The 14,462-nt window shown below is 37.1% G+C and overlaps 1 protein-coding gene across 9 annotated transcripts in view; it reads right to left on the bottom strand.

The window, feature by feature from the left end:
- The window catches only part of STK33 (serine/threonine kinase 33), a 156,310-nt gene that overhangs the window by 31,782 nt on the left and 110,066 nt on the right, over positions 1-14,462 (bottom strand). For all 9 annotated transcript variants that reach the window (XM_004751914.3, XM_004751916.3, XM_045065855.1 and 6 more), the window contains 3 exons: positions 11,537-11,612; positions 6,540-6,652; positions 6,016-6,101 (listed from right to left, as the gene is read on the bottom strand). In XM_004751914.3, the coding sequence (XP_004751971.1) occupies positions 6,016-6,101; positions 6,540-6,652; positions 11,537-11,612 (275 nt within the window). The remainder of the gene's footprint in view (positions 1-6,015; positions 6,102-6,539; positions 6,653-11,536; positions 11,613-14,462) is intronic.

Genomic DNA, 14,462 nt, shown 5'->3' with positions numbered 1-14,462 from the left:
TTCTTTTTTAAAAAAAAAAATTTATTTATTTGAGAGAGAAACAGAGACAGAGAGAGTGTGTGTGTGGGTAGAGTGGGGGGGGGATAAGGGAAGAGGGAGGGAGGGAGAATCTCAAGCAGACTCCCTGCTGAATGTGGAGCCCAATGTGGGGCTTGATCCCACAACCCTGAGATCATGACCTGAGCCAAGATCAACAACAAGATACTCAACCAACAGACCCACCCAGGCACCTCAGTGCTCCAGCTTCTGCTTGCCACCAGGCAAGCTGTACCACACACACACTGTTGCCAGATTATTCTTCCTGAAGTTCTGTCTTGCCAGCAATAGATCTACCAGCCCACTAATTGATGGAGCTGATCTTTGAGGCATCTCAGACACTTGCTGCTTGTCCCCAACCTTCTCCAATGCCCATTCTATTTCCATTGAGACGCTGACTCTCAATTTACTATCTCTCCATCAAGATCCTTCTTCTGCCCTTAAGCCATAACCTGTGTGTAAGGCTCCCTCAAGACCTTCAACTTAAATGTACTCCTAGGGGTTTTCCAGCTTCTTATTCTTGCAGGAAGGACACTCCATTAGAATAGGTGTTCTCTCCTCAGAATCTAGCCCACAGACCTCATCCAAGTCCACCCAAAATCAGGGTCAGAGGGACAAAGGAGAAACTAGAGTAGGTTCAGCTGTGATCAGGGTCCTGCAGCGCCTTCCAGTAGCAACCTACTGTCAAACACGTCAAACACAAAGTCCCCTCCAGATAAGTCAAAGTCTAGAGTAAAACAGTTCTAACCCACCTTTACAGCTTAATTTCCGACTCTTTCCTTAAATGTATTCTATGGTTCTAGAAAAACAGAATTACTACTATACTTCATGTTCTCTGAATATCTTTTTTTTTTTTTTAATTTTTTATTTTTTATAAACATATATTTTTATCCCCAGGGGTACAGGTCTGTGAATCACCAGCTTTACACACTTCTGTAAAGTTCTTCCTATCTAAAATTCCCATCCTTCTTACCACAGCTATAACACTAATTTCTACTTTTACCCACTCTTTAAGAGCCAGGTCACATACTACCCTCACTTTAAATAGTTTTCGTAATCCCCTAAAGGGAATAATAGCTCTCTTCTTGAAAACCTAACTACTACTACTACATGATATTGTACCATGTTATATAACACTATATTGTACATTGTATCATACTGTATATTACAATATTAGATAGTACATTATATATACAATATATAAATATATATTTTATCTTTATAGAACACATGTCATTGTATATTTATACATAACATATACATTTATGTTATATATAAAATATATGTGTATTATATAATATACCGTATTATATTTATATGTGTGATATAAATATATAAATACATAATATTTTATGTAGTACTTATGTTTATATGCACACACACATTATTATATACTCATTCACTGCCTGTGTTTTTATTTTAAACCCTCTACTAAGCTGTGGGCAACCAGTGGGCAGGGGCTGTACCAGACTCATCCCTGTGTCCTCTACAGCATATAGTAGTTAAGTGATAACTATTTACTGAATTATTAACTATCTACCTATCATTGGATATTGAATAAATCTCCAAGGTTCTTGGTTCATGAACTTCTTTGTAACATAATTTTTATAAAAACCTTTATTAAATAAATTTAATTAAATTAAATAGGGTTTTGACATATTCATAAACATGAGATAATTCACAATTTAAGAATAACTAAATATAGTAAAATAAAGAAAAAAGTTTTGACATAGTTAGGTTGGAAACATACAGTTGGAAAAAATGCCCCACATTAGGCATCAGAAAAGTTCCATTTTCTTATGTAGAGTGTATATGTTAAGGCTAATGGTCAAAAGCTAATGACAAAAACCTGGATAATAACTTGTAAATTAATGAAGAAGGGCCTTGTTCACACAGTAGGAAAGACCTTGCTGAGATTAGACCCCCCACCTTGATGACAAGTGCCTTTGCAAAGTGTGACCATAAAAAAAAGTACATTGTACTTTGTGGTAAATTACTTAAGGGGAGAGACTGTTTTATTCATCTTTGAACTCCAATAGGGCCTTGGGATTAAAATCCAAAGGTACTTGTTGATATCAATAAAGACATTTAAATGACGGTTGCCCCATTTAAAATAAGCCATCTTGCAAGACTGATGCACTACAACAATAATCTCCCCCATTTCAAAGTGTGTACTTTGTTCTCTACCATCTATGACAGCAAGTTACAACTTTTTAGCCTGAGATTCAAGTCCTCTCACAACTCTTTTTCCTTTTTTAAAAGTTTGTTTTCCACTTCTTTCCTTCGAGTATTTTCTCTGCCAGTTAGATTGAACTTCCCGATTTTACACTTCCTTGCCTCTGTGTCTCTGGTCTTCTTATGCCATTTATCATTTTCTTCCTTGATTTTATCTTATACATAGCTTGTCTCTCTTACCAGGTTATAAATTCCTTATATCAGAGACCATATCCTATATATTCTTAATGATATTTTGTTACCTAGCACAACGTAGTAGCCCCCCCCCCCCCCACACACAATCTGCCAAAGGAATTACTGAATGTATGAATAAAACCGAAAGACCTCAGATCTGGAAACTACTTTATGACAAGCCATAGGGGAAAAAAATGTTCCTTTAATTTATAGCTGGGTTCTTAAATATAAGTAGGCTTTAAAAATACCTGGGAAACTTGTTGAACATGAAAATTCTTGTTAGTTGTCATAGGGGACTTGAAGGGATACCAAGAAGCAACTGTAATTGCCTTATAAGATGGAATAAACTCCCGAGCCACTGTTGAGAGGAAAGAGGACGGAAAGGAAGAAACAGACCCAAGAGGATCGCAGGCACACTCCTGGCCGTGGGAGTCATCATCAAACCCTTCCTTTGTAGGAAAGTCATTTCTTGGCTGGTTTTCCTTACATCTAATCTTTGACTTTTGAAATCAGGATGACAAATGTGTTTATTTTAAGTTCCATTCACTTAAATGTACCTAGAGAAACAAGGACTCTTTTTCTCAGAACACTTTGCAGATACAGACCATATTTCAAATTGCACAATACACAGGCTGAACTATAAAAACTTTTTATCCAATAAAGCTCTTTGAAAAAAATGTCACTACATGTTAGATATTGCAAAAGATAAGCTCTGGTTATAAAGCAGCCAGGTACTGAGAGAAGTAATGTATTCTTTTTAGATGATTTCAAACAGGGGATATGAATTACAGGAAGACTTCAAGTGGTTAAGTAGAAAAGAATTTTGCCTTTCAGAAGTTTATAAAATGCCAGTATTCTAAACTTCATACACTGAACTCCTTAGGGTAGTCTGATATAGTACACGCTATCTGTCACTTCTCTATCCATTTGGCAAAGACTACATAGAGACAAATGTTACAGAGGCTCAAAAATGGAGACTTCTGGAAAAATGACCAAAGCCAGAAATAAAGTTGTACTAATTAGAAAACAAATAATTAAATGGCCAAGCCCGAATGTTATGTGATGCTGAAAAGAGAGAGATTTCTAAGGCACACCATCTGTTTTACAGTTTTTGATTTTGCTGTACTACAAATCTCCTCAGAATGGTTTTGCAATGATCTAGTTGCTAACTCGTTTGCACAATTACTTCAAGCCAGAAATACTTATTGCACAAAATCATTTCAGAGATCAACACATTCACAGAAGAGGGCAGATATAACCCAGCTTCCAGTGCAGACTGGATTTTTAGCTCTTAAGGAAAAAAACATTATTCAAAAAAATGATTAGAAATTACCAAAGGAATACTAGAGAGTTGAAAAGAGGAGTGATATCACTGTAAGTTTCTGATATGTATCTAAAGTTACTTGGGCCCTCAAGGGTCTAATGGAAACTCTTCATCACTTCTTGACCTCTCTCCGCAGCGTTTACCTGGGAGCTGACTGCTCTCACTTTCTCAAACATTCTTCATCTAACTTTGCTGGCACCACTCTCCCGATTTTCTTCTCTCTGCATCAGCCATCCCTTCTCAGCACCCATAGCTGGCTTCTCCTCTTCTGGTTATCATAGTGTCCAATGGCAGGGTCCTGGGGATTCTTCTCCTTTCTCTCTATATTATCTTCCTAATTTATCTCTTAGCCTAATGACCTTACATGGTGTATATACACTCATGATTCCCAAATTTATATCTCCAGCTCAAACTTCCCCAGTTCCAGGCTCATATATTTGATTATCTATTTACTATCTCCACTTGGATACCACATAGGCATTTCAGACTTTGTGTATCAAGTTGGAACTCTTGATCCACCACCTTTCCCCGGGATAAAATGCTATTTTTCCTGCAGTGTTCCCCATCTCAGTAAATGGCACCAGCATGGTCCCAGCAGCTATTACAGCAAAATCTGGAAGTCATCCTTGATTCCTCCCTTATCCTCATTCCTCATCTAAGCCACCACCAAGTCCCATCAACTACACCTGAAAAATGTATTGCATTTATTTCTCTCTGACTCTGTTGCTACCACCCCATCCAAGCCGCCATCATTTTGCAACAATGTCACTGCAGTGTAAGTCTATCAGGTATCTCCAGTACCTAGCACAGCGTCTAGCAAATAATAGGTGTGCAATAATTTTTTCATAGACGAATACTGCTTAGCAATAATTCCCATGTGTCTTTAGAAATCTCCAATCTCAGTTCCCGGACATTTTCAGAGATACGTACAGACTTATTCACTTATTGAATCATTCACTCATTCAATAGTTATTGAGTATAGATTAATTGGTACTAGGCCCCATAACATATTTGATAGTGTCTTAAAGATGACAGAAGTTTGTATCCTGCTCCTATGAAAAAGTCTGGTGGTGGGCACGCAAGGGGCTGGCACAGCAGCTCTGGGAGCTAAGAGCTCTGCTTCCTTGAATCTAGTTGTTCTGCCATGCTGTTTATGGATTCCACTTTATGGTCTAATATGGCTAGTACCTCCAGCCATCACGTCTGTATTCCATTCACCAGGAAAGAAGATGTGCCTGAGGAATGCCATATGCCCCCCATTTAAGGGCACTTCCTGAAAATTGCTCCTATTTCCACCATCATGATAACTGACAAAAGCTGGGGATAACCAGCAACTAGATAGATAGATAACAGACTAGATAGATAACAATAGATAGATAAAGACTAGATAGATAACAATGTTTCCAGCTACAAGTGAGGATCCTTATCACCAGAGGACAAAAGAGGATAAATATTGAGAGTAAGGAGCAGGTTCTTCCAAAGTTCCTATTATGACCAGGTAATGTTCTGGTACTGGAATACAAAGCTTGGTAAGACATACAAACTAGGGCGCCTGGGTGGCTCAATGGGGTAAAGCCTCTGTCTTCAACTCAGGTCATGATCCCAGGGTCCTGGAATCGAGCCCTGCATCGGGCTCTCTGCTCAGCAGGGAATCTGCTTCCCACCATCACCTGCCTGCCTCTCTGTCTACTTGTGATCTCTGTCTGTCAAATAAATAAATAAAATCTTAAAAAAAAAAAAAAGATCTATGCTGAAGGCAGGTAGTCTGATGGGAGAAACAATATGTAAATGAATAACTACTCAAGATTTCGGGCCAGTCTTAGAAGATCTTGGTTTTTCAAAGTCCCCAAATATTCCTTGCATCCAAAGAGTTGAAAGAGAAGTGGACTGTTGTTCCAGGGATTTATATCACTTATCTATACAGACTGTTCCAATATTATGGTTTTCATCATGGGCATTTCTCAGCTCTCTTCTACCAGACTTGATATCGTCATGGTACAGAGCAAAGTAGAGTTCATTCAAACCTCTATAAACACGTCTAAACAACTCTGGTAATAGTTTTAATACTTTTAAAATGCCCAATTCAGAAATGTATTAAGACTCAATAATTTTTTTTAACTTGTCAGAAGATGAAACTTATTGACTGTTTTAAGACTACAAACTACAAGACCAAATTAAAAAAAAAAAAAAAAAAAAGCAATGGTAGCATGTCAAAAAGAAAAAAAAGAGGTCATCTTGTAACGTACCGTTATCCACTGGTTATCTAGTAGTTCCTTAGCTGTGATTCTGTGAGCAGGATCTACTTTCATAAGCTGTTTCAAAACACTTTTAGCTGCAAATAAGGGAAAATTCTGAAAATCTTAACTACAATTAATACCATACATTTTCTAGTCTATTTGGGATTAGGTCTATATAATGTGAGGGGAAGATTCCAATTATAAAATAAATATCATCAGAATAAATGGCTAATAAATAAAGTTTCAGGCCTAAAGTAAGGTTTTATTGCCTGGATTTGCTTGTAAATGGTCTACAGTAAAAATGGGCTAAATGATCAGCAATTTCCTCTTTAATTTTTATTATGTAATTTGTTTTTGTTGGAAGTTTTGACTGCAACAATCACAGTGAAGAGGTCACCATTTCCACAAGTAAATAGTGTTTATTTTTATGAGTAAATTTGATGACGAAATAGAGATTGAGAGTATTTGAATTATTGGCCAAGTTTCTTCTTACGTACATTTGCTTTAGGAAATAATGACAGATCTATACTTACCACAGTCACTTATGGACTCCCAGACTGGGTCTTCAAAACGTAGTTCTCCCTTTCTTATTAGCTCAAAAAGCTTCTCTTCTGAGCTTGCCAAAAAGGGTGGTTCTCCACATAATCTACAACAAGGGCAATTGTTTTGTTTAGATTTTTTTTAATAATCAAAATGAGGCTACCAAAAATTAAGTTTCCATAGAACTTCGAAGTAGTGGTGCTTCAAATTTAAGTAAAGCGTAGCTAGAGATGGTCATCTCTCTCTGGATGTAGAAATGGGAGCAAAGGAGGTTTTGCAAGATCAGTGATGGGACCTTATATACACTGAGATCTCCAGATCTCCACATTACCCAAAGGTCTTCCAGACAGGGAAAACTTAAATAGCTTAAATAGGACCAAAATACAGGCAGATGTGTAATTTTAAATGCACAAATAATAGTGGAGATACACTTCAATGTGAGCAAAGGTAAGGTGATGCTTAAGGTACATAATTCAAACTGGACTTAAGGGAAAATATACCGAGTTATCAGAGTCCTTTGGGCATTTTCAGAGTCTAATGACTATGTAAGGGCTTTATCCATGGTAAAACACTATGCCAACATTATTAAGAATAATCCTGTGGTCTATATGCTCTGAGTCAAAACCAAAAATCCACTGAAAAGGCCACAACTCTTCAAAAATGGTATACAAAATGAAGAGAGTCTGGATGAGGAAAGTCAGATGATGATACTGATTTGACCCTTTATTCTAGAATGAAAGCTGAGTATACATAATGACCAACATCAGTAAAACCACTGGCAGTATGTATAAAGCAAACATGGGCTTGAGGCACATTCTGTAGCACAGGGACTGTGTGTCTTCAAGATCTTGTAAAAGGAAGCATTGTATTAGTACGCCTGTGGCTCTGTTGGTTAAGCCTCTGGCTCTTGATTTCGGCTCAGGTCATGATCTCAGAGTCATGAGATTGAGCCCTAAGACCAGAGACAGCTCCACACTGCTTGTCCATCTCATCCCCCTTAGGCCCTCCCCACCTCATGCACACATGTACACACTCTCTCTCTAAAATCAATCAATCTTTTATTTTTTTTTAAAGGAAGCATTATACTATATTTCACAATGAGTCTGGTCAGTAAGTAATCCAGTCCAAAACTACAAGAACTTGCTTAAAAGCCAAGTTCAATTCTTCATTGTATATTCTCAACACATGTTAGTCATTATCTTTACTGTCAACCCCGAAAACTAAGTACAAAACTATAGCCAACAGATCTTCCCAATGATGACGAGACAGAAGCTGGACCGGGACTTGTCACAGAGGCAACACTGGATGTCTATTGTTCAACTCTCAGGATTATATTTTTCTAACTTTATGACTTAAAGAATAAAATGGCATAACCTCATTATACTTGCCAAATGCTAGCCCATCATGTACATAAGTCTAATGATCTCTAAGTCTCCAAGCAGTTAGATTTTTACTAATTTTTAAAGTTCTTTTAAAATATTTGCCATGAATATTTTTTAATTAATCTAAATTTGATAAATATTTAACATGATAATGAGGATGAGGATGATGATGATTTCCTAGGGAAAAAGTTGCTTTCATCCTTGTAGTTTATCAACCTAGGCTGGAAAACAGAGCTTTTCATTTGCAATAGCTTCTTGCTAGGAGATCAGTATTTATCAAGTTGTTCTACAATCTCTTATTTTAATACTTTTTATTTCTCCAGTTCATTCTGACCCTCCTGTCTCTGATTTTATTTGCCTCACTAGTGTTTAGTTTTAAAATGCAATAAAAAAAGGCCAGAAAAATGGTCTTATGGACAATTACTATCTATTATAACAAGTACAGGCCAGCAAAAGTCCAGCTCATTGAGTCTGTTAACAACCAGTGATATGCACATTCACCAATTTCTTAGCTGCTCCTGCACTGCCTGACTAGCACGCAGCTATAGCTCAAGGGCTGTGTTTAAAAAAAAGTCCCCCTTTTTTCTGTCCTTTGCAATTTTATTTACACAAAATGTATCTAATGGTTGGTCAATCAGCAGCATATGAAATTTTACAACAGCAATTTTCTGCACATCCAGTAAAAGGGAATCCAAGACATGAAAAATGCCTCTTAAAGCCTTTCTATTATTTTCAGTTGCCTATGTCCCAGGAATCACAACAGCAGAGGATAGTACCCGTGAAGAGTATTCATGTTAATTTCACCTTGAGAAAGTATGTTATCATTGTCCAATTAAGCAGAAATGAATCAGGAGTAACTGATAAACAAGAAAATAACCCCCCTGGAGAAGGTAATATGTTTGTGCCCTTGGTGAAAGAAATTATCTATAAGAACACCAGGCTCAGGCAAATTAATGAATAGGCACTGATTAGCTAAGTAAAAGTCTACTGTAAAGGAAAAAAGATGTCATTACAATGACATGCAGCCATGCTCTGAAGCAGAAAAATTAAAATTATATCTTTAAGAAGGAGAAAAAATTTTAGATGTGTACTACACTCTTTCTTTAACAACAAATTCAAACTAAGCAGGCAGCAAACATCACATGAATTGTGTAATAATAGATTACATATATTCTGTTTGACTTGTCTGGAAATTCTTACAAGTATAAAACACTAATTTAAAATACTGATACTTTTAATTAAAAACTGAGACTCAGAATTTTTATGGTACAATTCTAATTAGCACAAAACAATGATCAAAAACTTTGTGAATACATTTACACTTTATGAAATCTATGCAGTGATGTGTGTTGACCATCTGAGTTACAACTACAATCAGATCTTCCAGTTCTTACTGCCTGTGATTCCATTTCACAGCACTGCGAAAATGTAACTACTCTGATGTCAATATTTAGAAATGATCTGGAAGAGGGAGTGCACAGTGAAATCTCCAGTATGACTATAAAACTAATGTTGCATCAGCATAAAAATGTTCATACTCACCATGAGGCAGAACAATGGCCACTAACTTTTCAGAACGCCTCTTAGACAATTCGTTTTAATTCAATTTTACAAACATATATTGAGCATGTCTTCATGCCTACTATGGTACCAGATATGAGGGAGGCAAAGATGAATAATATAAACTCTCTGTCCTTCATGGACTTTGGAGCAAGGAGAACAAAAACAGAAAAAAATACACACACTCTAATAATTATATCACAATCCCAAAATTTGTATGGAACAAGAAGTGACCCCGAATTGCTAAGGAAATGTTGAAAAAGGAAAACAAAACTGGCGGCATCACATTGCCTGATTTCAAGCTTTACTACAAAGCTGTGATCACTGAGACAGCATGGTGCTGGCACAAAAACAGACACATAGACCAGTGGAACAGAGCAGAGAGCCCAGATATGGACCATCAATGCTATGGTCAAATAATCTTCGACAAACAGGAAATAATATCTGGTGGAAAAAAGACAGTCTTTTCAATAAATGGTGCTGGGAAAATTGGACAGCTATGTATAAAAGAATGAAACTCGACCATTCTCTTACACCATACACAAAGATAAACTCGAAATGGATAAAAGACCTCAACATGAGGCAGGAAATCTATCAAAATCCTAGAGAAGAACATAGGCAGTAACCTCTTCGACATGGGCCATGGCAACTTCTTTAAAGACATGTCTCCAAAGGCAAAGGAAACAAAAGTGAAAATGAACTTTTGGGACTTCATCAAGATCAAAAGTTTCTGCACAGCAAAGGAAACACTCAATAATAATTATATTACAATAATATAATCCAGTTTTTAAAAGTGCTATGAGAACATAGGAAAGTGAACAGTTCTATCAAATTCACACATGTGCCAATTCTCCTGATGAAATATTATTGTTTTTCTTTCAGTGCTATTGTTTCACATGCATTTTTGTCTGTTTCTTTAAACCCTCTGCAGAGTGTGGGAATGTATGTACATAATGAATGCAAGAACTCTGCTGGGGTAGATAGGAATTAGGGAAACAGAAGGCATTAATGTTTGAGCTGGAGGGCCCAGGAGAAAGGTTAGTAGAGAAGTGAAAAAACATTGTAAGCAGAGGGAACTGCATGAGCAAAGACTCAGACATGTGATACAGGGTATGTGACCCATAAAGAATGGCCTAGAGTGCCTAAAGCATACAGCAGGTGCATGGAAACACAGTTAGCCCGAGACTGGAAAGGTATGCTGGAGCTAGGTTGTGAGAGGCTTGCCGCTCGCTGTGCCATGCAGGGAGGCTCTGCCATTCTTCTATAACAAGGGAGAATTATCAGAGGTTGTGAATCAGAAAAACAGTACAATCAGATCTGTGATTTAGAAAGACAATCCTGACAGCGATGGGAAAGATGAATTGGGGACGGAGACTGGAAGCAGGGAGAACAGTCAGACAGACATTATAATATTCTAGAAGATGGATCATAAGGAGAAATGATACAAGTGAAGAGAAATGAAGGAAGACATGAGGACACTGCAAAGAAAAAATGAACAGGACGTGGGGTTTGATGGAATCTTGAGGGTGAGCCCAAAACAGCGATATTTTCGGTAGCAGTAAGAGGACTGGGAACCATAGGATAGTCCCCAGATCCTGGGCGGAGCCCCTGTCCAATTAGTGTTCACTCCTCACATATGCCCGGTGCCCAGGGCAGCCAAGTACCAGGCCCCAGTACCTCTCTCTACCCCATGGGCTATAAGTGACTCTCTCGAGAAAATAGAAAGAAACTTCCTGATCTGGAGCAGAGGATCAGAGGGGTGGGGATGTTAAGCAAGTTTTCACTTGGCTCCGAGAGCACCAGATATTGCAGCATTCAGAGGTCAATGAAAAGCAAATCTGTATGTTATAAGTTTATAGTATTAAAAACTATGTACTGGATTTAGCTGACAACTAATAAGAGAGCTTTTACAATGGCTTCCCAATTGTGTTTTCAGTCACTTTTTAAAAATCTCTATCGTCGAGTCTTCATTTAAAGTCTATGTAATTCTAGTCTGCTGTTAGAGACCATCCATTCATTTTAAACTGCATGTTTAGCGGGCTACTTACAGAAGGTACATTATGACACCTATGCTCCAAATGTCACACTGCTGGCTGTAGTCATGGGCATTGATAACTTCAGGGGCTGCCAAATAAGCAGAAATGAAATAGTATTAATAATACAATAAATGAAGTTTAAACGCTTAAACACAAAGCATGAAAAATGTGCTGATGTGTTGTAATTTATTCCCCCACAGGGAAAAAGAGAACCAACAGCAGATGTTAAATGAATAATGTACGGGACTTAACAATTGATGTCACTGTACCCTCGCTCCTGTCATTAGCTTCTAATGGAAGGATGGCATAAACTGTGTAACTAAATGTACTTCTCCATTCCTCTGAAATTGTTAAGAAATGATTTTGCGAAGATTGTGTAGTTATAGTAGAAGACAACAGTATCTCAGTTCTTTTCCCAAAATAGAACTGAATATATGCCTTAAGTGGATATAATTTAAAGCAAGCCCAATATGTGGAAATCTGGATTCACAGAGAAACTAAGATAAATGGTTAAAATCATTATAGTAAAATAATAATAAGAATAATAATATCACTCCTATGAGGGAATATGAGTTAATTTACACATTTTCTAAATGAGAAAACTAAGACAAAGAGAAAGCTCCTACAACAAAACTGGATCAAAAGCCAACTAGGACCAGGATCCAGGTACTCCTGACTCCCCAACTCTGTGCTCCATACTTTATAATGTGTTCATAATACAGCTCCTTTAAACAATCTCCTCAAAGTAGTTGTGTGGTGGGGGGGGAGCGATTTACTTTAAGGTAGCACGTTTTAATGATTAGATAACTTTATAATGGCTGGCTTTTTAGATGGCTTTTAAAATGTCACATATGATATTTCAGGAATAATCTATTGTGCCTCTATGTCTAGGGAGCAAACATCTTTCTTTAAGGAAAAAGAAAGAATAGAACAGATATAAACATAAAAATGAAATATAGGTGTATATATTTCAATAGAATTATAATGTTTACAAAAGCACTTTTTTGTAAATTATGTTATTTCTGTAAATCACATGAAGAAACTTGTGAGATGGTTATATAGGCATTTGGCTCACTTTGCCAGTGAGGAGACTAAGGTTCAGGTATAGGAAGTGACTTGCCTCAAGTTACACAGCTACCGAGTGCCTCCCACATAAAAGGTGTTTTTATTTTAGAAGAGTTTCATTCTCCTACCATACATACATACAAACACACACACACACACACCTACACACACACCTTTTATAACTACTAAAAGCAAATGGCATTTCACTTCCTCTGCCTCCTGTCAAAGGAACTAAAAAGCAACAAAAAGGAACCAAAAAGTAAAAAGAAGAAACAATGAGTAAAGGCTCAACTATAGATAATTAACAAAACTGAGTTACTCATTTCCAAGTCATTGAAAAATAATTAGCATTTTCCTCTAAGCAACTATTATTCCTTACCTCTACTTAAACTCTTTAAATACGGAATCACTAAAGTTCAGGTGGCTCTGTAGTATTGAGTCTCCGACAAGGGCAAGTCTATGACTTGCATCCACACTGGGTGCCCTCACTGCGGGGGCCGGGAGGGTGGCCTCAGTCTCTCAGAGTCATCTTAATGACCGGGGGGCAGGGTGGGGGGGTGTCTCCGTGTGTGCTGCCATCACAGCTCTCACAGGGAGGCAGAGGCCAGAGTAACGGTGCCAGGGAGCCATTTAGGAAGTCAGCAAAGCTCTACAAACCATCTGTCTTCTCTCTTGTTCTCTCACTTGTTATCAGTGTAGACAGCTAATAAGCAGGCATAAAACTCAGGGTGCTTGGATATATTTTCCCCATGTAACTACAGACCAGATGTCTTTTGCCAACAGGAGGATATGAACAGAATCTAAAGTAGCCTTTTCCCAAATAAGATAAAACAGTTTCAAGACTTAATACATCAAGGAGGGGGGGGAAACAACAACAACAAAACCAGAACTAGGTATACTCCTTGGCAAGAAAAATGAATGAACTACAGATACGACATGGGTTAAGTCTCAAAATCATGACATGGAACAGACAAAGACAGACACAAGAACGTACGCTGTCTGATTCAATTTAAATGAAGTTCTAGACAAGCAGAATTAAGCTTTGGTGATAAAAATCATCTGTGGTTGCTGTGGTCTGTGTGGGAGACTAACAGAGAGAGACACAAAGGAATTTTCTGGGGTGACAGAGATGTTCTGTAGCTTCACTGGGGTGGTGATTCTATAAACATATGCACTGGTCAAAAGTCATCAAACTTTACACTTAAAATTTGTGCATTTTATTATATGGAAATTATATTTCAATAAAGTAAGATTTTTCTAAAGAAATCTCTAAACGGTACAAAAAGATTTGTCAAAGCCTCATCTTGGTGGATGACTTTAATAACTCAGAAATCAACAGAGGCAAACAAAATTAACAACATGGAAAGTTTAAATCACAAAGGTATCCCATTCGATTTTATAAATCATACGCAGAGAAATTTTTGTGCTCAACAAAGGAGGAATATACATATTTTCTAAATATCCAGTGCAACATTTGCAAAAACCAACCATGTGTTCAATCACAAAAAAATTCCTAAAAGTTGAAAACCATTAAGTCACAATTGCCTACGCCAATGAAGAAAACCAGACAGAAAAACCAAAAGGCTAGGAAAACTACCACATATTCACATGAATGTCAAACACATTCTAATCACCTGGAAAATTATAAAAGCTCTTCTAAATAATTCTTAGATTAAAGACTAAAACTAAAATGAGAGACTATTAAGAAATGAATAATAGAAGACTGTCTGGCAAAAAAAAAAAATGGTCAAGAAAATACTCGGAGTGAGCAAAGAAATACTCAGACTGAACATAAATAACCATTTAAAAAAATTAACCATTTAAAAAAATAACCATTTTTTAAAACCATTTAACTTAGGAAGTTAAAAAAATA

The sequence above is a fragment of the Mustela putorius genome, unplaced genomic scaffold (assembly GCF_011764305.1).
Source record: "Mustela putorius furo isolate JIRA1106 unplaced genomic scaffold, ASM1176430v1.1 tig00003859_pilon_pilon_pilon, whole genome shotgun sequence".
In the NCBI taxonomy this organism is placed as follows: domain Eukaryota; kingdom Metazoa; phylum Chordata; class Mammalia; order Carnivora; family Mustelidae; genus Mustela; species Mustela putorius.
The sequence above is the reverse complement of the archived record's forward strand: the minus strand, read 5'-3'. Positions and strand labels throughout refer to the sequence as shown.